The sequence below is a fragment of the Carassius auratus genome, chromosome 22 (genome assembly GCF_003368295.1).
Source record: "Carassius auratus strain Wakin chromosome 22, ASM336829v1, whole genome shotgun sequence".
Lineage (NCBI taxonomy): Eukaryota > Metazoa > Chordata > Actinopteri > Cypriniformes > Cyprinidae > Carassius > Carassius auratus.
This window is the reverse complement of record NC_039264.1, coordinates 22,878,916-22,903,780: the sequence shown is the minus strand read 5'-3', so window position 1 is coordinate 22,903,780 and position 24,865 is coordinate 22,878,916. Positions and strand designations below refer to the sequence as shown.

The 24,865-nt window shown below is 35.5% G+C and overlaps 2 protein-coding genes across 4 annotated transcripts; one reads left to right on the top strand and one right to left on the bottom strand.

The window, feature by feature from the left end:
* Positions 1–5: 5 nt before the first annotated feature.
* Positions 6–3,917, bottom strand: LOC113040056 (Rieske domain-containing protein). The gene is made up of 3 exons (XM_026198286.1): positions 3,203–3,917; positions 2,164–2,279; positions 6–632 (listed from the first exon to the last, which is right to left on the bottom strand). Exons 1-3 carry the CDS (start codon positions 3,372–3,374, stop codon positions 534–536), a joined length of 387 nt encoding a protein of 128 aa, XP_026054071.1. The 5' UTR covers positions 3,375–3,917; the 3' UTR covers positions 6–533.
* LOC113040055 (duodenase-1) lies at positions 3,252–24,723 on the top strand. 3 transcript variants are annotated; one of them, XM_026198283.1, is made up of 6 exons: positions 3,296–3,378; positions 21,965–22,170; positions 22,405–22,561; positions 23,460–23,583; positions 23,774–23,995; positions 24,082–24,406. In XM_026198283.1, the coding sequence occupies exons 2-6, from the start codon at positions 22,116–22,118 to the stop codon at positions 24,277–24,279; spliced, it is 756 nt and encodes a 251-aa protein (XP_026054068.1). In that variant the 5' UTR covers positions 3,296–3,378; positions 21,965–22,115; the 3' UTR covers positions 24,280–24,406. The 3 variants fall into 3 exon arrangements, with proteins under 3 accessions (XP_026054069.1, XP_026054068.1, XP_026054070.1); XM_026198284.1 differs by lacking the exon at positions 21,965–22,170 and having other exon boundaries at positions 3,252–3,378; XM_026198285.1 differs by lacking the exon at positions 3,296–3,378 and having other exon boundaries at positions 22,101–22,170; positions 24,082–24,723.
* The last annotated feature ends 142 nt before the right edge of the window (positions 24,724–24,865 follow it).

The following is a 24,865-nucleotide window of genomic DNA, read 5'->3' as shown; positions in this document are numbered from 1 at the left end:
TTTTTTCATTTTTTTCCCCCAGTGGTAAAAGTCTACCTGACACTCAAGAGGGCTGGATCTCAGAAAGTATAATTATGGAAAGTTACAACCTCAAACATTTGTTATGGCCCTAGAGAGAAACACATTAACATCTCTGGAGTGCTAACAATTCTGAATCTCAAACTACATCTAATTAAACCGCTGAAATGTACAGCTAACTAAATCTGTAACCCCATTTTCCCTGAGTTCAATCAATCTTGCATATACATTTTGCAAACTTACATTTTAAGAAATTCACAATTGAAATAAAACATAAAATATATAATTAAAATGTCAGAAAACAATGTTCATTGGAAGTAATTTGCTTACAACATTAAAGAACAATTTATCTTTGATTCGTAGTGTATATATACAAATTGTCACAAATGTTAACAGCTGCTCCACTGGGAACGGGAAAGTTTATTCAACTAAAATTCTGCATCTTTTTCAAATATTACGAGATCCAAGCAGATGTTTTAGTTTGAGGGAACAAAACATTGCCGTAACCAACAAGTTCAGTTTTCCTTGACCTGGCCAAAAGGTTGTAACGAGAGCTCACTTGCGTGCTTGACGTATACATTGCCATCCTCCAATTTCACTTCAAAAACTTGTTGCTAAAACAAGAAAAGAGACAAATTTTACATTTTAACAAAGAAATAAAACTAAGCACGCATGCAATACATCTGATTCTATTTCTGCTTGGACAGCTGTATAAGCCTACAGCTAGGAAGGAACTTTGATATACGAGTATAGTGGATGTTAACCGGTGGTGGGAATGGTGTCTAATTACTGAACATTTCAAGGTGTCGAGTCCCCCAGGATGACTGTCATAATTATGGATTGTTTTACATAGTCTTTGCCTTATATTGACTGGCCCAAGCTCACTGTCACGTCCAACTGCCCTATTATTTATATTCACAGCATGAGAGAACACATTTAATCTGCTTTTTAAAAAAGCAGACGTTTGGCTAAATTGAAATGTGCTAAAATGAGGGCAGTTTAATTCTTAGGAACGAGACTTTCCAAATGTCTGTCTGTTTGGCAGCACCTACTTCTGTACGTTTCTGGTGATGTGCAATCCATTACCGTGTGAGATAATGTTTGGTGCCGTACCGAGTTAAAGTGACGGCACAACAAATGTGGTTTTAATACGAAAATACAAGCGTTTTCAGGGAAGCTGAATCATCGCCTGAATCACTGGCTAAGTTAACTTGTTCATCTGGCTGCCTACTGCCCCTTTACTGCTGAGTAATGAAATTTGGTGTATACATTTATTTTTGTAGGAGGAACATTCAGGCATCTCGCTGATTAAAGAGAATGCTCCTTTTATTGGAGCTTCATTTAAGATCGATGATAGCTAAAAGCAAAATAGATCTTCTATCAAAACATAATCATGTCTTTAATCTGATTTAACTATAATGAATCTTCTGGATTCAATACCGAGTAGGCTTATTCAACTGCATTTGTTGCATAATGTCAGTTACCACATATAATTATCCCTTAGTTTTAAAAAACGATGTGAACAGTGCAAAGGGTGAAATGTGATTATTGTTAAAGCACTTTATTCTTCCTTTAAAAAGGTAGAACTTTTCATTTTTACAGTTGGACTACTGCTCCAAAAAAAACTTCTAGGCCTAGTTATTTATCTTCAATGTAATATCTGTGAGTGTTGAACAGAGATGTGCTGGCTTAAAAATTAATTAAACCATTTCTGCACTTTTGTTTTTCGTTACTGGATATAAATATAAATGTAGAAGACAAGTTTATCTGTTTCTTATTAAAGAGAACAAATTACCCACTTAACTCCATGTAAGTAAGAGAGTAACATCACTATCATTCTTGGTATCCTTGTATGGGAGGTCCCATGAAAGATTGGACAAGATGACGAAGTGATTCCCTCATATCCATGCTGACGTATAATATTTTAGCAATATTTTTGGCTAAAACCACAAAGTGTGTACTTTAACGTAGTGGTTATTGCCTGGTCCAATTTACTTCCATTGTAACTGAAACAGTGATTTTTTTTGCTTAGGTAATAATTTTCGGTGGTAATCGACAATAGACCTCAAATTCTGTCAGTGAGCATAATGTGTACTGAACCTTGAATATTCCTTTAATGAGCTAAAACGACACAAAGTGTCTCACCTGTAAACCTGTGCTTGATTTCCCCGTTTTGAGATTGAAGTCATAGTCATGCCAAGGACAGAAAACCTGAAGAACACCATCGGCCTCCTCGATATCTCCATCACACAGCGGACCTCCTGAAAGTCAAAGCATTTTACCACATAAATATATTCTACTCATCTGACAGAATGTTTAAAATCATACAAAAATGTACATTTAACCACATCAAAAAATAAAAAGGCATCAGTTTTATATCACGCACAACCCTGCTGAAAAAAACCCAGAATATGCTGGTATGTTTTGACGCTGGGATGCTGGTCCTTTGCTGGTCCTTTTGCTGGTCATGTGCTGGCAAAGAACCAGCATAAACCAGAAAAATTACCAGCATAAACCAGGAAAGGACCAGCATAAACCAGCATCCCAGTGTCAAAACATACCTAACCTGCATGCGGTTTTCTTTTCAGCACTACTACAAAATTGTGGTAACTTCTTATTTGCCGCCACTACAATAGATAAGACGACCATTATGAAAATGAACCATGGTTTTATTATAGCAAAATTGTAGCATGTTTTTGTTTTTGTTTTTGTGGATTGACGGATTAACATTTATGTTACCACCGTTTTATAGTTATTGTAGTAAAACCATGGTAAATTTTTAGTTACCATAGTTTCACTATAGTTTTTTTTTCTTGTAGTAAAATGTAATTTTTGTAAGGGAATCATCATTATTATCATCCATTATTATTATCCTTATTAACTCCATCGTTAAACAAAAACGAGACAGTCCGTAACGTTTGCAGTAGATCACATATTGAAATGGTTTTACAGTTAGAACCGCTTTGTATTTTAAATTACATTTAGGCGGTAACAACGGTTACCATGGAGATAATGACAGGGCGCGTAAAGATTGAAGCAAAACATCGCAAAACGGCAAAACTACGAAGGATGTCATTTCTGTCGCTGTTTGTAGCTCTCTGCTAGCTAAATTAGCTTTGCAGCACGCTTTAACGCTTAAGAATCGACATAAGCAAACAAAATGTGAAATAATTCGTGGTCATACCCGAATGAGCGCAGCGAGCGTCCATCGCGAAGAATTCCCCGTTCACCTGAAACAGGCAAACATCCGCGTCGCGTCCCTCAGACGAATAGATCAGTCGGCATTGTTTCTTGGACAGCTCCGACACAGGGCCTATTAGCCTCCAGGGAACACTCTCATCTTCTGGAGAAGTCATAGAGGTGGGTTAAAGCAGGGCATTTAATGTGCTGTATTTCTTGTTTTATCTAAACGCGATCAATTTCGCCTCACTGACAGTCGCTGCTCTCACTGGTTTGTCGCTTCATGGAGGCTGTACTGCACTTTGTCGCCGAAGGGGGGTCCCCAAAATGACCTTATCACAATTTGTAGACATTTCTATGCAAATATTGACAATCACTTTTGATTTTAAACGTTTGAACTGAGCAGTGTAACTAGGAAAAGGTGTGTTGAGATCATGCAGACTGATTATAAAAAATAAGGTGCTTACAAGGTTCTGGTAGTACTTAAAATATTGAGGATAGGCCAACAATGACTGGTTTATTACAATAAACATAACTCAAAATCAAAGAATAAAGCCCTCAGTGATTACAGCAGAGAACAAAAAAAAAAAAGAAGAAAAACAGATCAAGCTATTTCACAATGGCGTCCTTGCTGTTTTCACAAAGCTAGGATGTCCACCTTTGTGTTACGCAATCATCTAGTCTTAAATCAAATATGTGTCACTCGTCTTTGTCTGTATTATTTATAATCAGCATAAGTTTTTTTTTAAATCAGATTAGTTTCATAAGCATAAACAGACATGCAAAAAAAGTAGTAGCCTACATTGTGCATCACTATAAACCACAATGCATCTTTGTTCCACCAAATAAAGACTTTATTCGTGCTAATAAAGTGCAGGTTGCATTTACGTTAATACAAGTTGCTTGCTGGATGCGAGGTGACTGAACATCTGGTCGTGCACTATGGAAAAAGGGGAAGGCCAGTGTCCAAAAAGCTTTGTAGTGTCTCACTCCCTGCTCTAAACTTTAATAGCGAGTGAGGTGAATAGACCTACTTAAATGAGCGAACCGTTCTGAAACCGTGCTAAGACAGCTTCACACAGCACAGCGTGAGCATTAAATGTAGACTAACAGGCTCTCTGGTCAATTACATCCAAGCTCTAGACAAACACTCAAAGCCTATTTATCATTAAAAGCACTTCACATACTCATTCTCCTCAAATTAAGGATTTTCAAAACCCAGTTGAGTCATGTTGTAATTGGTAATTTTAATAATCTGGAAAAAAAGTATCTATGAATCTATTATGTAAATTAAATATTCATATTTAGCTGTTTTAAACAGAAATTTCAAGTAGAAAGTTGTCCTCCTATCTTACTGTGAACTACACAAGCAAAGTTTTGATGAACTAAAAAATCTGTTATCTGGCTAGAAATACGTAATTAGGTAGCTGAAATTGTCCGAACACTGGAAACATGCAATCGGATCAAAAAAGGTCTATCTGAAAATATGTCTTTTGTTTTTCATTTGCAAAAGTAAAAAAATGACAGAAGTGCAGGGTGTTTTAAAAGCAGACCAAGACCAGATGTTTCAGCCCATTATCTTCTTTTGGAGCAAGATATATTTTTGATAGCCCTTTACATAAAATGTGTGTATAATGTTTATTATGTATATATAAATACAACAAACGCACGTATATATTTAAAATGTAATGTTCAATATATGTATATATAATATGAAATAATATAAATGTATACATGTTAATCCTGTAAATATTTAGAAAATATTGACTGTATGTGTACATATACACACACACACACACACACACACACACACACACTTCATATACATATATTTTGTAAACAAAAACGTTTATTTTGGATGCGATTAATCGTTTGACAGCATTAATTTTATTCACCTGATAACTTCTTGACTTTTTCTTTTATTAAGAGCATACAATTTCTACTCTATATATGCAATTTAAATAGGCTATATTGGATTTATCCAAATGATGGCTACTTTCAAAAATAATCTGGTCACAAATGTACATATTGTAAAGACAAATTAACTATATTATTTTGTCACCAGTTATTAAAAGAACAGATCATTTAAAAAGTGAAAATTTACTGAAAAAAAAGTACTCAACCTGAGGCTATTTCAGATGTAGATAAGTTTGTTTGTTTTTTCATCTAAACAGATTTGAATGAATTTAGTATTATATAATTTGTTCATCACTGTATCTTCTGCAGCGAATGGGTGCCAAACAGCTGATAAAAACATAACAATAATTGTAAACCAAATGACAGTATATCAATTATATCTTGTGAAAAGTTTCATGTTTGTAATAAACAAATCCATCACTAAGACATTCATAACTTTTAACTCTTGCTTCCAGGTGAGTCCTCCATTGAAAAAGGTGTCTTGTTTGAATCAGGAGAGAAATATACACAGACCAAGCATCATTTAAGCAAGAACAATCCAAAACGGTTCTAAACAATAAATGTTGTTGGATTGTAATGCGATAGAACAACATGGATGGCCTTTTCACTTCCTTATGGACTCATATTTTGGCCAGAAGCAACAGTTTAAAGTTCAAACAATGATGGATTTGTTTCTTACAAACACGCCACTTTTAACTTTATAAGATTTATTGAGAATTTCATCTTTAGCCTAAAAAGTTGAAAAGAACATCCTGTCCATATCCATTTGTCAACTATTGCGAAAGCTCAAAACAATGCTGTTTACTGCATTAAATGAGGATTGTTCTGATTGTATTTAGTACAATTATTTGTTGCCCAGAATTTCCATTGTTTGAGAGAAACCAGGGACTTGCACCAGCCTTCTGGCACGCAAGCAACCTCAGTACGAGTGGAGTTTTCCATGCTTGGTACAGTTTCACAAAGTGACTCATTCTGTGCCCACACCACTTCAAGAACCAAACTCCAATCACTATAATTCTGTGTGAGAGAATATTTTTTTGGCCTGTTGCTCGAAATATTCTCCCATATAATGTTTAGTTACACAGTGAGCTATATCTAAAAAATATAGGTTTGCACAAGCTCAAAATGTGACTGCAACATGATGTCATTTGTCAAACGAATGCTCCGAGCACAGCGTACTGTCAGTCTTAATATTTCAGTCATATAAACCTGTTGGCTTCCATTTAAATAGAAACAAGTTCAAACTCGTTCAAAGTCAAAAAATGACATCATCCTTCATAAAGGTCGGCTCTGAATATGCACATAAGCCATAAGGTCTGCGTTTATTAATACTTTCCTCCACTTTCATGTGATGCTATTTACACACTGGCAGCCAAAGGTTTGGTAAAGTTTTTAAAATGATTTCAAAAGAAGTCTCTTATGCTTACCAGAGCTGCATTTATTTTTTTAAACATACAGTAATGTTGTTAAATATTACGATAATTTTAAATATATATTTTTTATTTGAATGTATTTTAAAATAATTTTTGTCTGTCAAATCTGAATTTTCAGAATCAGTACTCCAGTTTTAAGTATCACGTGATTTTTCAGAAATTGTTCTAATATGCTGATTTAGTGCTTATATGAATAATGCTAGTAAATTAATTAGTAATTATAAATAATATCATTAACATGCTTGATCCTACCTATTGTGACCTATTTTACCCTAATCTTTTATTTTTTTTTTTTTTACAGCAGTAATATGATTCTGGAAACATTGTGTCACTTCTGCTTCTCTTTTTCAAAAGTTCACCATTGCATGCTTTATTACAATTACATTATTTTATGAGGACTGTGATTATGGTGTCATAGAACTGACATCATGCCAAGGCACAAGTCTGGCAGTTAAAAATGAACAGTGTTTTTTAGATGGTTTAAAGCTGATGATATAGCAACACAAAAATGCCAGACAGACAAAATGACTTTTGCACAGAAAAGCTCATGAGTAACTTCCCGCAGGCAAGTTGGCTTTGTTGAAAATGCTCCTAATGACACTATACGGCAGCTCAGGCAAAACTTACTGAAGCTGTGCAGGAGCCAATGATGCAAAATTTGGTTGTTCCTCCAGCACCTTTATTCTCAAAAGTCTCCTAATCTTCTAGCTCAGCGCGGACACTGCGATCCCTGAAAAAAATGTGTTTTTCATTTATGTAAGACCTGCTGAAAGCATTTCAAAAAAAAAAAATCAGTCAACAGCATGATTTGTCTCCCGCCAAAATTTCTCATCTGCAATTAGTGTGGCAGCCCAGCGGGTAAGATTGATTGAAATCTGCCCAAATCATTCCCTAAAACACCTGTCCGGTGTTTAAAAAGGTTAAGGTCCCCCTTATCCCTGACGCGCTGGAGAATTATAGTGATATCCATTTTCCCGTTCTACCATTACTTTTCTCATCCAGACAAGACTGGGATGCAAGGGGAACTCCATTGGAAACAAAGCTCAACTTTGAACTTGGTGTATGGCTCTGCGAGAAACTAAAGCTGTTCCATGGAGAGCCAGCTGATTAGGGTTCAACCTGGGCACGTGTGTATGTTGTCCAGAAGTTGAAACACGCACTTGTGTCACTTCTCAATAGCCTTTCTTGCTAAGTGGGTTTTGGATACAAAGTTCCTCGCAGAGACTTTGAGGGTTTGTTGGTCTGATCCTCAGGCCGGTACATCTTTCTTTTGGATAACTCTTGTGGTTAACATAAACGGTATCATGAGACTACTGAACCTTGAAACCCGTAATGCAAGAAACATTTCTTTCCAAACTACATTCCAAAAATATGCTAAATATATGTTGTAAACAGTGAAGAACATATCTTCAATTTTCCAATACTGAAAATATATATAAAATGGATGGACAAAAAACACACAAGTAAACAGAATTTAAATTTAAATAAACATATTTTAGAATCTATATTAGCATAATTTTTCTACTTTGTGTATTTTTTTTTAAATTTTCTCAGAAAGTTTGTCATAATTGAGTTTATAACACAATTTTCATTTTATTTCCTGCAGTTCTGAGTTTGTATATAACAATTTAGACTGACTTTTTGAGAACTGCAAATTTATACTGCTAAATTTTGCCCCTTTTTCAGTTTTGAGTTTATATCTCACAGTCTAAGTTGGCCATTTTTGTAACTTTTTTTTGCAAGTTTACAATACAAAAATGTATTTCTCTCCATTTTAAGCTTTTGTCTCATAATTTGAGTTTACATTTTTTCATTCAGATTATTTTCTTTATATATATTTCTGAGTTTACATCTCACAGTTACACTGTTAACTCAAAACTGTGCGATATACACTCAGAAATAACATCAGAATTTGGGTTTCCAGCAACCTTTGCCTTGAAATTCTAAGTTTAAATCTCGCAATTCAAATGTTAACTCAAAATTGTATGATTTACATTAAAAACTGTGAAAAATAACATCAGAATTGTGAGGTCCCAAATAGCCTTTTAAAACTTCTTTTCATGTCAGAATGTGTTTCCACACAAACCAGACATTGTACATTCTGGGTGTTAAAATGTGCCAAATTTTGTACCCCATCAAGCATGAATGATGGGCCACAGCTGCTAGTGCCTGCTGGGCTGTTGTCGGGATATATTGACCGGGCCCTGGAGAAAGGAGGAAGTGTGGATGTTGATAAATGTTCTTAAGGGAGATGCTGAACGCATGTGTGGAGGATATTCATTCTCAGGCATCCCCTGACCTCTGCGTCTGCTGAAATGATCAGTGCGTCCCTGTCCCATCATGTCTTCACTTAATTATATCCAGATACAGTGCTTGTTTGTCTGGAAGAGGCTGTTATCAGAGCAGGACACATTCAGAAGATGAAAGAGGAATAAACACACAAGCCCTCGAGCCTTGTACGTATTCCCAAAGGTGGCCAGCCTCGCTTCAACCAAAATCTTTCATCTTGGCATACATGATTCATGATTGTTATTCTGGTTTATGCGTGAAAATCTCGGCGATCAGCCCGTGCACAATTATCTCTCTTTGTTGGTAGCATTTAAAAAGCTTGAATGAAATCACAACACAAATATGTAAAGCTAGAAAAAAAGAGGTTGGTTAATTAATGCTGCCAAGATTGGTCCTGTTAGCCTCTGCTGGCAGATACTGTAACTACACCACCATGACTATATATATATATATATATATATATATATACATATATATATGTATATAATCTGGCATTTTGTGACAGATAGCATTAATTAATAGAAATTATTTGTTGAACACTGTATATTTAAGTTAACCTAATGTAATTTTATTTTACACACCATTGATTTTTCTGAATAACTTGTATGAGGGTTAAGTTTAAAAAAGTACAAATATTTTATGTTTTCATTAATGTTTCAATAAAATTTACTAATTTGTTAATTAAATAATAAGTAATTACATTGAATTAAATTTTAAATTATTTTTGCACACTATTCTATATTGTTATACTACAAATCTATTCATTTTTATGTAACTATATAATTATTACTATATTTAAAAAAGTAATAATGTTGGTTTATAAAAAAATCTAATATTTTGTTTTCATATTAATGTTTCAGCACAGTTAGGTAATTCGGTAAATTGAAAATGTATTAATTTAATTTCTAAATGATTTATCGCACAGTTTATTTTCTTTTTAATTTAAGAAGTAATAGGTTTTTAATGTAAAAATTAATGAAAATGTTAGATTCAGGTTTCCAAATAACATTAATCTTTTTTGATGTCATATTAATGTTTCAGTGAAATAAAGTACTTCAACAAAGTAAATAACTATTCATTTAAATTCTAAAAGTTTTATATCAAACAGTTTACTTTATTTAAATTTTTAATGTATTCACAAACCATTTGGCTTTTTTATTATTAACAGCACACTTTTTAAATTCTATTTTATCCTCTCACTATATTTTGTATTTTTGTCCTGCTGTATCAACAACATTTTCCCCAAGGTATTAATAAATTACTTTTCTATCCTACTTCATGCTCTAATAATCCCATAATCCCATTTTGTCCCGTGCACAAATGAGGTACACTCCTAAACACTTCCCTAGTTAAACGGTGAGTAAACCTGCCTGTGTTGTTGCTCTCTGTTCTGGCTCTTGCACAAAATAAACCCGAACGAACAGCCATGTGTCAATCAGATCAGAATAATCTTCCATTGTGACATGACATGCTTTGGACTTAATTGAGAATGACAGGACATTAGCCTCAGAAGTTTATTTTACTTCTTCATTTGATTCCAGTGGTCTGGCCAAGCTCATTTTTCTCTGGCCTTAGACAGATGTCAAAACAAGGCTTTCTATGCTAAAGTTGGGCAACTTTTCAGCCCCCCCAATGCTTCATCTGACTCTCAGATGTGGATAAATGAAAGATAGTTTCTCTCACCCGAATAGCAGTTCGTCTCTGTTGGGGGTACAAACCAAAGCCTCCGTGACCATTTTTATAACATGCCCTGAAAAATATTGGAACTGCTTTCCAGACAGTTACACCCTGTTAAATTCCCAAATAGCATTAACATATGTATGTTTTTATTCAATTCATCATTTTTGAATGAGGCACAGTTTTCTTACAGTTTTCTGCCCCAGGGGTCAAGTTTTACTAGTGAGCAAGTTCCTTTTAACCCCTGCTGGTAGATGTTGTAACTACACCATCTGCCTGCAAAAATCCTTCTCTATTGATGGCCTTTAGAAAGTATCTGTGCATTTTGATGGATATAAATATAAAATATGTTTTATCAGTATATATTTATATCCCAAATTTAATCAATCAAATAAATGTTTACATTTTACATATGTGTATGCTAATGTACCAATACAATCGAACTTCCTCAAACGTTTTTTGAACGCAACTGTTTTTGTTTTCTACCCAGCACATTTCCTTTGAGTTATCGGCATCATCATTACAGGATATGCTGATAAGAAAGCATCTGAGGTTTCTGATGAGTTAAGATCGAGCATGATAGATTTTCCCCTTGAAAAAAGTGTTTCGAAACCTTTTGATCAAATGACTGATGTTGATCCACATAATATGCTGACTAAACCAAAATGTGAACACACCAGAGACACGCTGGTTCCTGTTTTAGCAAAGAATATTTTGTCATTTCATTATTCAGTACATTAAATTTAGACATGACTATCTGTATGAAAAAGTTTGTTTGGTTGCTGACGTTTTCTCACACTTTGACTTTAACATTTTTTTCTATCTATTTTCATTCAAGTTGTCTTCATAGAGACTTCTTAAGGATTCCATGATGTTAGCTTAAGCTGAACCTTTGACCTTTTTCACAAATTTCTTTACCAACATTTACAATTCCAGTATCATATTCATCAAATTTGAAAATGCATATTTTTTTATATATTTATGTATATTGGCATGCATTCAACGTGTTTTTTTGTGGAAAATTTTGAAAATTATATTTTGCATTGGTAGAATGAACGGCGAAAATGAAGGCATTTGAAAACAATGATGCATGTTTATTCATGCATCTACATTTATACCGGCATGTTATGTGCTGTGCACTTACAGTGTTGCTAAAGATGTTACTTTGCAATATTTCCATACTTTGGGAAAGCACATAAAAACGCGAGTGTGGATGAAGATTGTTTTGAAACAAAAATGCAGTTTTCGAACGTATCTGGATTAATGCGGATGGAGCCTAAAACTGGATGTGTTGCATTGCTCTCAAAGCGCTGAATGTAATCGGATGCCCTGCTCTGTATCTGAAGTTTCCAAACATCTGGCGCTCTGTAACTTTGGTTTGACGCATCCAGTGTAGACAGCCTCTGGACGTTTTGGCGCGTCATGTGTTGACACAGTGTATATCTAATACCATTGTCCCCAATCAACATGGGAATGAAAATCCAGTGAGACGCAGAAATTCCAAACATCTGTGGTATGAATCATCTAATGACAACACGGGGTACAGTTACGTAGTAAAATTTGGAAAATATAACAATAACACCAATGAAATACATACCTCTCCTCGGTAAAAGGCCTTACTTTTTCGGATCATGCAAAATGCTTTATAGGCCTGAGGCAACAAGTCTCTTAAGTACAGTATAAAATAATGAATTCTCCACTGTCCTTCCATTGGGAAAAGAGTTGTTATTTTGGTCAAAGGTTTGTGTGCACTGGACAGAAAGTTATTAATAAGAAGTACCCACTGAAATCGAATACAGAAGCACTTACATATGGTGACGGCTTGTCGGACCGATGTCTAGCCTCAACATTGTTACACTGAATTATGCTTCCATAAACAATACGTGACCATGTCTTTTTTCAAAATTAAACATTGCTTTTCTTTTTAAGTTTAGAGGAATATTAAAAGCATTACATTCGCAGACAGTTCCTTACCAAAGTGACCTATAATACAGACTAAAGAACAAAATCCGCTCCAAGTTAAATAGTCTTTTTTTCTTTGTCATGGTCCAAACGGAAAATCATTCTTGAAAATGGCAGAAAAGTCAGTCGTTCATTTATTTGATTTTTTTCAAGGATCATCCCAAGTATTCTATCTGTCAATGCTTTGAAATGAAGTGATTTGTTAAGAACACATCGTCGTCACGCGCTGCATTCCAAAGTCTAGGATGTGTGAGTTGATTGATGTATTATGAAGTGAAACATAAGAGCATGTTTTCGTTTATCGTAACGACAATAACAAGGTTAAGGGAAGTGATTGGGAGATCTCTGCCGAGGAACTGAAGCACATAGCGTTCTTCCCATCAGCAGACTTTTTGAGGACTGTCCACTGAAGGCCTCAGTCTGTTTTCTCCATCCGCTCCTTCTTCTAATGACCAACGCAGACTGTCTGCTTCGCCTGACCCCTCCCTCCGCCCCCAACAATACTATTATCCATTCTTCATTGTTCCACTCATTCGCATTTTATTCCTAAATATCTGCTCTTCCTGTCCAAATACCCAGAATACCTTTTCCCTGGATTTCCCATGTAAAAGACTCCATTATAAATATGGTTTTGTTTGTTTCAAATGAAAATATACTTGTGGGAAACTGAAGTCCACATTATGAAAAAAAGAGAAAAGTATATTGGGTAAATAGAACTAATCAGAACTAACTTGCACTAATGTTTGACAACCAGAAAAGTATCCTGATATTTTGATAAACCTTCAAAATATAGCTTGATATTGTGCTATATGATGCATGAAATCCTGAATGTTTTTTGGGGTCACTATGTACTCACTATGAACTAAAATTAAGGTTCCAAAAATGAAATGAACAAAAATGAGCCGTTAATTATTAATTAATTACTTTATCTTAATTTTTTTTTTATTGTGTTAAGAACATTTTAAATGTCTAGAGAACCACTTTCCACAATTAATAATCTTTTGTGCAATGGAAAGGTTCCTTGGTCATTATAAGTTCTTCATGGAACCATCCAAACCAATAAAGAACCATTATATTTTTAAATTAATAACTAATGTCTCATTTTCTTCATTTTATTTCTCAAGTAAATCTTTCTTGTTTAAAATAATTTTAAGATTTGTTCATGAAACTCTTAGTCTGTTATCTGCCTTTCCTGTATGAAAGTCAAAGGAAATGCTGGTTTGGGACAGGGTTTGCACAACCCAACGACATTATGTTATCAAACTGAATTTAACCCAAGCAGTTTTGACATTATTAGCTTGTCTCATCCAGCAAGCCCAGCATTTTAACATATATTACGATATGTGTCATTTGATGGGCTTGAGTCATAGGTTACTGTATGCTGTCTGTACAGCAGCCTTGACTTAACTAGCGACAGCTTTATCCTCCATACATAGAAATCCTTTACCGATCACATTTTTTTGGTCCAGACCACATCTGGACAAACGATTACCCTCCTGGTCCGAACAATGATGAAAGAACCGTCTAAAAATATCGGCTTACATTACCAAATAATTGCCAGCGACTCCTTGCAGACTTTCTAAAAATAAAACACTTGACTCTCACGCCTCCAGTTACAAGCTCATGGCCACAGTCAGTCTGGTTAATAGATAAGTGATTCAATCAACCCTACAATAAATTCAGGCCCTATCTCCACTGTTTTCTCCATAGTCTGGCTCATAATGATCCAATGCTTCACAAACTACACAAAAAGGGGGAAACTACAAATTACGATGGTGAACTCAAAAGGGAGCTCTTTTTAGGCTGCTGTATGTCTGTCGCAGGAATGAATGCGCGTTGCACAATGCCTTTGAACTCTGAGCCATTATCTTGTGGTTTTGAGATGAGTGTGTTTCATCTCCATGTCTATCGCATTAAGTTGAAACATAAGTGCAATGCTTGAAAGTTTGGCAGTTTGTCTCTTATCTCATCTCCCTCCTAGCTCTGTGCTTCTAATCAACCCACACCTTCTAGAAGAACAACATCTGCAGGAAGACGAGGGGATAGTTTTTTGTTTTTTTTTGGCGTTTTTTACATTCCCTTAGTTAGTGTGTGTGTCTCGGTGCAGAGGTTGGGGCTTGTTGGAGACTTTGAGTCTTGCTAATTCAATAGGCTTTGGGATTATGACTGAGAATTGTTTTGCAATATGTCATTTTGGTCATCATTTGATTGATTTTTAAAATGAAGGCCTTCTTTGATGCGGGCAGAGTAATTCGGAAGAGTAGAACATCCAAGTGTTCTGCATAATTTATACCTCTCCACTCTAACATGTCGTTGATCTCCGTTCGTGGTCTCGAGGGCTTTCTAGAAAAGCTTCATTTTGGCAAAGTCAGGAGTTTCTGTTATTGAGCATCATCATTTCCAGTGAATGTAACACGCATCTTTGTCTTAAACCACAGTGAGGACTTGCATGCAAGTCATGAACACATTCTACATGTTCACAGTTGAAAAAGTTTGGCACCATGTGATTAGATCAATGCCAGCCTTGTTAGTTTCAGTTGAAGCAAGCAGTGGAACAGATGCAGGTTCCAACTTTTGTAAAGGTGCAGACCTTTCTGTAAATTTTTTAAAGGTGAAATAGGAATATAAATGATCTGGAATTTTGCTAATTTGCCATGCTTGGTTTACAATTGACTTCTGTGCGACCTGTGCTTCATACATCTCTACGTTATTTACATTTGATGGATGTGAAATTTCACAGAAATTTTGGGTTTCACCTTATTTTAAGGTTTCCCTGTTACAGTGTAATAATAAGTATTGAGTAATATTAATTATTGGTGTTGTTTGGTGGGTGGATAAGTCACATGTTACATGAGTAACAAGGAGATCTTAAAATAAAATATTAACACATTTTTGTCACTCCTGCCAATGTCATGAGACTTTAGTAATCCAATCTCGTGATCAATGAAAAACCTAACCACCAACCATTTTGTGTGCGTGTGACGAAATACCAATGAGGTTACAAAATCATAACAATTTACCACAAGTTCATGAAATTAAAAATAGTTAGAATTCACCATGAAAGTGTGTTGGAATTGAGAAAATTTACCAGCAACATTTTTTTTTTACTGCCATAAATTATTTTATATATATATATGCACACACACACACACACACACACACACACACACACACACACATACAACATTTATATTTGTTCTTTATTTTTTTATGTAAAAAAATATTCTGTATATAACCACAAGGTTACTTATAAGATACTTACAGTATAGGCTTCCTAGATTAAATTTTTCCAGTGAGGTAAAATAACTTATTTTGGCTCACATGACTTGGGCAGCGAGGATCAGACTATCATTCTTACAGTTTGACTTCCTTAAAGTTCCTACCAGCCAATTGGCAAGTAACTCACAAAAGCCAGTTTCTACTCCATTTGGTGCTTGTGACTGTTAATTTTGGACCCGGTGTACCAGTTTGAAAAACCAGATGAAGCAGGTTCTCTGTTTACAGGGCCATTATTAAAGACATGAGATCATGCACAGTTGCACATTCGATCCTTGCCAGAGCTAATAAAAATGCACTTGATGTTCTCATTTTGTAACATCAGACCTTCAACCGCAGTTTGTGATGGATGTCTTATCTCTCTGAGAGGAAGAGAGAAAGACAGATCGGTGAATAAGAGAAAGTGTGTCATGGTCCAGAGGAAAGCAATAAAAATGTACAAAACATTAAAAATCATCCCAGTGTGCTTTGGCAGCCCACATATTGCTTCATCTCTGTCATAGCTACTGAATGTATCCCAGGTATCGCTGAAGAACCTATTCAAAAAAGAAAATCTTATTTTCTGGTTCGGTATGTATGACTGAACTGTCAGGCGGATTGCCGGATAAACTTAATAGCTCTGTTCCACAACCTAGTGAGCTCCCTCGCTGCCTACTGTCTCATAAGTAATGGAAGTGAGTGATTTGAAACGCTTTACATGTGCAGGAAGTCTGTACATCATACAAAATAGCACTCAACACGTGTAGCTGATGGAAGACTTGTATGAAATAGTCATTTATTTGTTACTTTGCACTATTTTTCTTGCAATTTCCTTTCAATTCTTATTTAATGAATAAGTATTATTTAAATCAGTTTCTCTTGGGGTTTTTTTTCCAAGCTGCAATGCATTCTGGGATTGTCTTCTCTATGAAGGACGTGCAATTCTGCTAACGTAAAGGGTTAGTTCACCACAAAAAAAAAAAAAAAAAATCCATAAATTACTCACCCTCAAGTCATCCTAGGTGACTGTGGCTTTCTTCTTTCAGACGTTACATTAAAGTTATATTAAAAATTTAGTTATATTTATATTAAATATTAGAGTTATATTAAAATGTTTCTTTGAAGTTTAAAGCTTTTTAATGGCACTCAGCAGGTGTTGCTGTGCTCCGGTCCAAAAGAAATTAAATAAAAATCACCCATCCATAATAAAAATGTCTCAGACACCACCAGGGGTTGGGGGATGGTTGTTGAACAAAGTCCTCCTGAAGCGAATCAATGCGTTTTTGTGTGTATATAATTATGTGTATATTGGTGTATATATTATATATATATATATATAATTAATAATAGTAAATATAAATAATAAGTTAATAATTAATATTTTTGCTGTAATATTTCACTTATATATTTTAAAACAAATGTTAAATTATATTTATATATATTATCTACATTTTATTTAGGTGTTACTAAATATCATTGTTTTAATAGCTAACTGTAACTGAGTGAATTTTTAAGGACATTTAAAGGATATTAGACCATGCACAATAAATTGTACAATTCTGTTATATATAAGACATATTTTGTATATATTAAATTATATATTTTTTAGATGTTTTCTAAATTATAACTTACGGTGTTATTAAATTATTTTTTTTAATAGTGCACTTTACGTGAGCGTTAGATGTACAAATAGAGAAATGACCATGCACAATAAATGCAGATAACATTTTTTATTGTTTTTTTTATTATATAAAATGGTATTGATACATTGTTCATCTCTTGTCTTCAGTGCATATAATGGCTTAATATATTAAAGCAGTGCAATAGGATTTGAAACAGAAGCAATACCAAATAACTTTTTCTCAATGGTATCGGCTTTATTTGTGGTAGCTCTGGTGACTTCCACTACACAGCTTACCACAGCACTTATGCAAATTACAGTCACCCTGAACCACAAGTCAAGGGCACTCAGTGTTCATGAAATACTCTGTAATCCTGAAAAGGCACTTAATTGGCTGTCTGACCAAGTGAAAAGGGATATCAAACTCTGGTGTATGTGTTACACCAAAGGTCTTGTGTGCTGGATGAATGTAGGGTTCACTAGTGTCAGCACACTGTGGGTATGTAGCAAACTGCAAAACACTTCTGCTTTCTGTCAGACGTACATTGGCTTTTAGATTTAAAAATAAATGCTCATCTGTTTTATTCGCAATCAAAATACCAGATATAATTTTGTTGGCAGGGAGCGTATTCCCATGTTGCATATCCATCTCGTGAGAACTCGGTCTACAAGCACGGTAACAGCAGGTGTTATTTGAGACAGGATGAGGGTTTAGGCAAAAATTCATCTCTTCTTAAAGTTAAAGAGCCAAAATGAATGCACGCAAGTCCAAGTTACCATTTGAGAAAACAAGTTCAAATTAAATGGCTTCTTCTTATGAGGAAACACGCATACGAAAACGTAAATCATAGCGACATTCATCATGCACCACCAAAATGATAAAACAATAAAATGTGTGCCATATATAGACTTAAATAGTGTTCCTTTTTTTAGCCATTTTTGATTAAGTCTTAGTCTTAGACTTTTTAATTAATCTTAGTCTTGGTGTCAAATGCACTTTTTAGTTATATTTAGTCAACCTTGTCCTCTTTTTGTTTAGTCAAGTTTAAGTCGACTACATGTCAGAGCATTTTAGTTTAGTTTTAGTTGATGAAAAGATAACGAAACTTCAGCTTACTTGTTTGTAAGTTTGACGGTGCTTTCTAATAAACGACGGCGCTTCCACGATGAATAGCGAGCGTGTGCACATAGTTGCCAGATTGCAAAATATAAACAAATATATAAATATGTCCTTTTAACAGAGAAGCTCTGATTTGCGAATTGGAACTATAGAGCTCAAGCTAACTCAAACTTGATATCTGTCCACCGAAAACATGAAAGCACACATAGTAGAGGCGTGTACAGCGGTCGACGGAAAAAATAAATAGTTTAAACATATTTTAGTATCTACTTTTATCGTCAACAATTTTGCATGTTGACATAGACACAGTTATACTGTTTACTGACCTTATTGTCATCTCGTCATAGTCTCGTTTTAGTCATGGTAAAAAAGCTAATCAACGAACACCCTTTTCATTGACGAAATAAACCATATAATAGCTATGCCAATGAATAATGGAATAAATTTAACTGTTTTTTTTCTCACATTATAGCAATATAGTGCACAAGTTGTGCTGTGTTTTCTTTGTTCTAGGACAGAAGTTCGTGATCCATTTTATGAATGTAGTAAAGGGACATATAAACTTACAAAGTCCTTTTGGGGAAGCAGCAAAAGGAGAATTTAGTGCTCAGACAAATAGATTTTTAACCTCGTCTGGAACTCATTGTCAATGCTCGTCTTGCCTTCTTAATTCCTGTCTTCTTTGGTCTCAACCGGGACAGAGGTCAGCTCCAGGGAACCATACAAAGGGTCAAAGACACGTATTGTGGATCAAAAGACTATCAAAAGCACGTATTCACACATACTCAATTTAACGCACGTAACACTGTGGGTGGAGGCTTTATCTAGTGATCTTCTGAGAATTGCAAAATAACTTGACATGTCCTCAGTGTGAGTAGATGATACCATGAGCAGAGATACTGATTAGAGCTGAAGGCGATGCAAGATAGCAGGGAAAACATATATGAAGTTAGGAACAGCAAATATCAACTGAGATCCCTCAAAGAAGATGTGGGTGATTAAGTGTATTACACAAACCCAATCCTAGATCCTGACCTCGCAGTGTGCTACCTTCTTCTTTGGAAACACGCTGTTGTCATTTCCTTTTATTCCTAATAATCATGATTTGTGTAGTGATTGATGGGCTTTTTACAACTCTCGTTTCATTCCCTGCTTCTGTCATGACGTCTAATTGCTTAACCATCCCAAAGTCAACCCCCTGGTTCTAATAAAGCTGACAGTCTGCCGGTAAACGTTCTTTTGGACACCCCCCTTCTGCTCGGCCTCTCCAATCCTCCTCCTGTAATACCCATTACTGTTCACAACCCAGTCTTCTGCATGCAACCCACTCCCCACCATCCCTCTCTCTCTCAGAAACCTTGGTTGCGCTTCATTCACAATAATTATAATAACGTCTTGTGGTTCAGGTATGAGAAGAACATACCTCAGTCTAGACGTAGGAAGTTTCTTAATGGGCATTCCTGTGCTACTGCTTGGCGTATTTGCATGGCTAAAGCAAGCATATAGCATTACAGCCTTTAGGAACTATGCGACCGCATCGCTAATATCGAAATATTCAAAACAGCGTTTCTGTTGAATGTGCATTTTTCTACATCCATCAAAGACGTGTAATGAAAGCTATGAAAATGGATTTCCTGTTTTGGAGGACTCTACAAGGAGCTACAAAACCTCTGGCCCAATGAACTCTACAGCTGAACAATTATTTTTAAACAAGCATGCTTGAAGGATGATCACGCATACTCTGCTCTAGCAGTTATTTGCTGAACATATTATTTGCATATTTATAAATGTCCGTGAGTTTACGTAACTTATCTTAACTGTACCGTTTTATCCCAGTAGGCGCATTACAATGCAAATTGCTTTTGAATTCAATGTGGGGACTTGATGCATAAAATATGATTGTGAAGATTCTCAGTTTTCCAGGTCATAGTCAAATTTTCTGGTGGATTATTCTGCTAAGTGTATTTTCCTGTTTAACAGTCTCTAAACTTAAATGTTTTGCAACTCTTTCTGGGTTTGGGTACTTTGAATGACTCTATAAAAGCAGAACCAAACATGTTAGTGGTAAAGTCTCTGTTTTACGCAATCAACCCTATATGGTTTACAATCCTGACAAGGTATCAAAACAAGCATCGCTATTTTTTTATTTATTTTTTTTGGAAATAAAGTATTTTGTAAAGACAGCCACCCACTGTAAAAGAAGGTGTCAAAATTCTTATATTTTATACTTTTATCACAAAGGTTATACTTAGTGCACTGAACAATTGGGGAAAAGGGGTTATATAGGGGTTATTACCTCAAGCAAGAACTCTGCAACTTCTCTTTCAGCTCAAAACCATTGCAACTTTGAAAAGAACTGTGAATGCTATCACTTTGCCAAAACTTGAGAATGAAGAAACCTCAAAGGACTGCATGGGCATGGGTTGTGGCTGGCAAGATTACCATGACAGTTCTCTATCAAATGTGGTCTTACAAAAAGATCTTAGAAAGATATCAATGCTAAATGAACACACTGACAAGAAGAACCATTCTATTTGAACAAAATAGTCGGTAAATAAATGCTACTCGAGCAGCTACCGTAGCAACACAAAAGGTCTCAGTTTGCCAAATATTCCATCTTGCATATCAGAACATCTGGCCATTACCCACATCAAACTAATAGTAAGTGATTCTAAAAGAAAATGCATGCCTCTCATCTTTGCAATGAAAATAAAGTAATTTCATCAAAGGTTAGCTCTACATTGGAAATGCACCATGTCCCGTCAGTCTGAAAAATAAAATTGTATTTTATACTTTACAAAAGATGGAGGGGGAAAAAACTTTTTTAAATAAGATGCTACATAAAAACGTCTTGACTAAGCAAGTGATAAATCAACAATCTTTAATTTGTTATCTCCATCTCTCCAAAGAATCCAACCATTTTTGAAAAGTAACACAAAGAGGTTAAATGTCAGAGTGTCTCTATACCACCACAAGAGACGAAGACACTTAAACAAGTTGTGAAACATCTTGAGCAACAAGGAAACACAGAGATTACATTCAGTGCATACAAAAATGCACGCACACTTGAGAGGTTCATTGTACTGAGACGACTCCCACAGTCTCCAAAACTCAAAAGAGCACCTTTGGGATGTGGAGAAAGGGCAGATTGATATGAATGTGCAGCTCATATAAATCTGCAGCAACTGTATCACGCTACCATCTCAACAGACACCAGACTTTCTAAACATAAATATTTCCAACCCCTTACTAAATCCACGCCACAAAGAAATCAGGTCATTCTCGGGTTTGTAGTATGAACCGGATCAAGTGTTGACTATGCATAAAACAAAAATTGCCATGAATTATGGTAGTCAACGTACCAGAAGCTGCAAACATTACATATAACGAGATTCTTGTTACTATCTTGTTACTATCAAGTTCTGATATTATCACCAAAGTGTTAGTTGCGAAACAACTTAAGCTGATGATGAGCAAATCTTCCTTTAACAGTCTCTAACTTAAACGCTGTCAGATCAGTACAACTGATCTGAATGCAGAGCATGCTGCAGCTTCTGCTATTATCTTCCGGGTTTGGGCCACTCTATAAAAGCAGAGCCCAACATCTCTGTGGTGCACATTGAGTGTAACTGAGCTGTCTACAATGAGCATCCGTTGGCAAATCACTTGTCTGCTACTGCTGCCTTCCTGCACCCCAGGTATTTACATCCAGTCTACATTAGTAATTAAACCGTCTCACAGTAAAAAAAAATTACGTTTCCGCAATTAGTTTACTTAAATGGTACTTTTTTTTTGTTGAAATAACTTAAATATCCAAATTAACTAAAGTAATGATAAGTAATCATGTCAGCAGTCATTTATTTATTAATTTTTTCAGAATATGTCCCAGAATATGCTATTGAATAGTACTAAACTCTTTTTTTTTTTTTTAGGTTTTTCCATGGATGATGGCATTGTTGGTGGTAAAGTCTCTGTTCCACACAGTCGACCCTACATGGTCTTCATCCGTGACAGCGTTACAAAAACAACATGTGGTGGTTTTTTGGTAAGAGAGGATTATGTGATGACAGCCGCCCACTGCAGAAGAAAGTAGGTGAAATTATCATATTTTAGAATCAAAAAGAAATTAAGAGTATACAAACTGACTAAGTGCTTGCACTCATTGTCTATAACGGTATGAAAAAAAAAACTACTTTGAAGTCAAGTGACATTAATTTCTTTACCGCTTTATATAAGACAGATCATTTCAGCTTTACAGTAATAAACACGAAAACAGCAGAATAAACTATAGAAAGCTCTAAAAAAAAATGGTGTTATTCGGTTCAGTGTAAGATGATACATTTTGAAACAAGTCTAATTCAGATAAGGTAGCTATCACTTCAATGTTTTTTCAACTTACAGTTTAATAACAGGGTTTATGTTGCAAGATGTGATTCCACTATACAGCAGCTCTACTTAAAACAATGGTGAAAGTGAAGTGACATTCAGCCAAGGTGACCCATACTCAGAATTTGTGCTCTGCATTTAACCCATCCGAAGTGCAAACACACACTGTGAGCACACACCCGGAGCAGTGGGCAGCCATTTATGCTGCGGCACCCGGGGAGCAGTTGGGGGTTCAGTGCCTTGCTCAAGGGCACTTAAGTCATGGTATTGAGGGTGGAGAGAGCACTGTACATGCACTCCCCCCACCCACAATTCCTGCCGGCCCAAGACTCGAACTCACAACCCTTCGATTGCGAGTCCAACTCTCTAACCATTAGGCCACAACTTCCCTCAATAGTGTTATCATCCAGTTTAATTCAGATCGAGTTTTGTTCTCATCCACTGGTATCAGGGCAGACATACTTGATAATATTACTGAAAATCTGAGTCTTTTAAATTTGTGATATTTAACATCCAAAGGCATGTCTTTCTTGTAAATATATATGAACCATTTTGTTACTCTGGCCTCTACGATAACTATTTATTTATTTATTTATTTTAGTAATCTTGTGGTGTATTTGGGAGTCGATGACACCAGACATTTACCTGGCGGTGTAGCTGTAGATCCCATTCCACATCCAGGATTCAATATGAACAAGAAAGGTCATGACATCATGCTTCTAAAGGTAATAACATAAGATTAAACGAATGCATTGGTATCATGCCTAAAAAACATTATTGTATGATAAGAAATTGTTAACATTTACCAAATATACTTAAGATCAGCATAACATTTTTAATAGCCTATCTTTAAAAACACTGAATGAAATGTAGCGGTCATCGACTGAATCAGGAACTTTGCATCTTCCCTTCCAGCTCAAAACCCCTGCAGTTTTAAACAAAACGGTGAATACTATCGCTTTGCCTGGGAATGAACAATTCTCAAAGGACTGCATGGTCATGGGTTGGGGCTGGCAAGATTACCATCATGGGTCTCCTTCAGATGTGCTCAAAGAAGCAAATGTGACTCTGATAGACTCTGAAAACTGTGGCCCGGCTGACACTCTGTGCAATGAGGGAAAAACTGGACCATCACAGGTATTTCAAGTCGCACACACAAATTATTATTAGTATCAGTGTCAGTGCATTGTGATATACTAATAATCAACTGATATAATCCACAGGGAGACTCTGGGGGTCCACTTGTTTGTGGAGGTGTTGCACAGGGAATTGTGTCATTTTACAAAAACCACACAAATGCAGATTACCTCACGGTGTACACTCATATTTCTCACTTCTTTGCATGGATTCATGACAACATGATACCACCTACTCAGCAGCGATATGAAACATGGAAGGGCAAGCTGGATAAACTCATTTAGTTGTCTGGTTCAATGCAAGTTCTGTCATTTATATTTGGTTCAGTTTTACACCAATCATTAAATGTGCAAGTTTAAAATAAAGGCTTATTTGTAACACTTTTACACAAGTCTAATAGGAATTTCATTTTTCTGTTGCTAAAAACCACTTTCAGCTAAATACAGCACAGTCAAACCTGAATCTAGACATCAGATCGATCGCTCTGGAAAGAAAAGTAACTTAAAAGGGTCTTATCAGAAAGATGCTAATGCTAATAAATGAGAGAGAGACCAGACTTTGCTAAATCCATGCCACAAAGACTTGAGATCATTTGTTAAGGTTGTACCTGATAAAGTGGCCACTATGCGTAAAAATGACAAGTTGCAAAAATTGCAGATAATGATATTCTCACAACTATCAAGACTGCCCCTAGTGTGCACTTACATTTACATTTATTCATTTAGCAGATGCTTTTATCCAAAGCAACTTACAGATGAAGACAGTGGAAGTAATCAAAAAAACAACAAAATAAGCAATGATATATAAGTGCTATAACAAGTCTCAGTTAGGTTAACACAGTACACGTAGCATGGGATTTTAACTAATATA

Coding starts and splice junctions, on each gene's coding strand:
- LOC113040055 (XM_026198285.1), top strand. CDS start 22,116: ATGAGCATCCGTTGGCAAATCACTTGTCTGCTACTGCTGCCTTCCTGC. Junction 22,171..22,404: donor GCTGCCTTCCTGCACCCCAG/GTATTTACATCC, acceptor TTTTTTTTTTAG/GTTTTTCCATGGATGATGGC. Junction 22,562..23,459: donor GCCGCCCACTGCAGAAGAAA/GTAGGTGAAATT, acceptor TATTTATTTTAG/TAATCTTGTGGTGTATTTGG.
- LOC113040056 (XM_026198286.1), bottom strand. CDS start 3,374: ATGACTTCTCCAGAAGATGAGAGTGTTCCCTGGAGGCTAATAGGCCCT. Junction 2,280..3,202: donor CGCTCGCTGCGCTCATTCGG/GTATGACCACGA, acceptor TTTGACTTTCAG/GAGGTCCGCTGTGTGATGGA. Junction 633..2,163: donor AATCAAGCACAGGTTTACAG/GTGAGACACTTT, acceptor TTCTTGTTTTAG/CAACAAGTTTTTGAAGTGAA.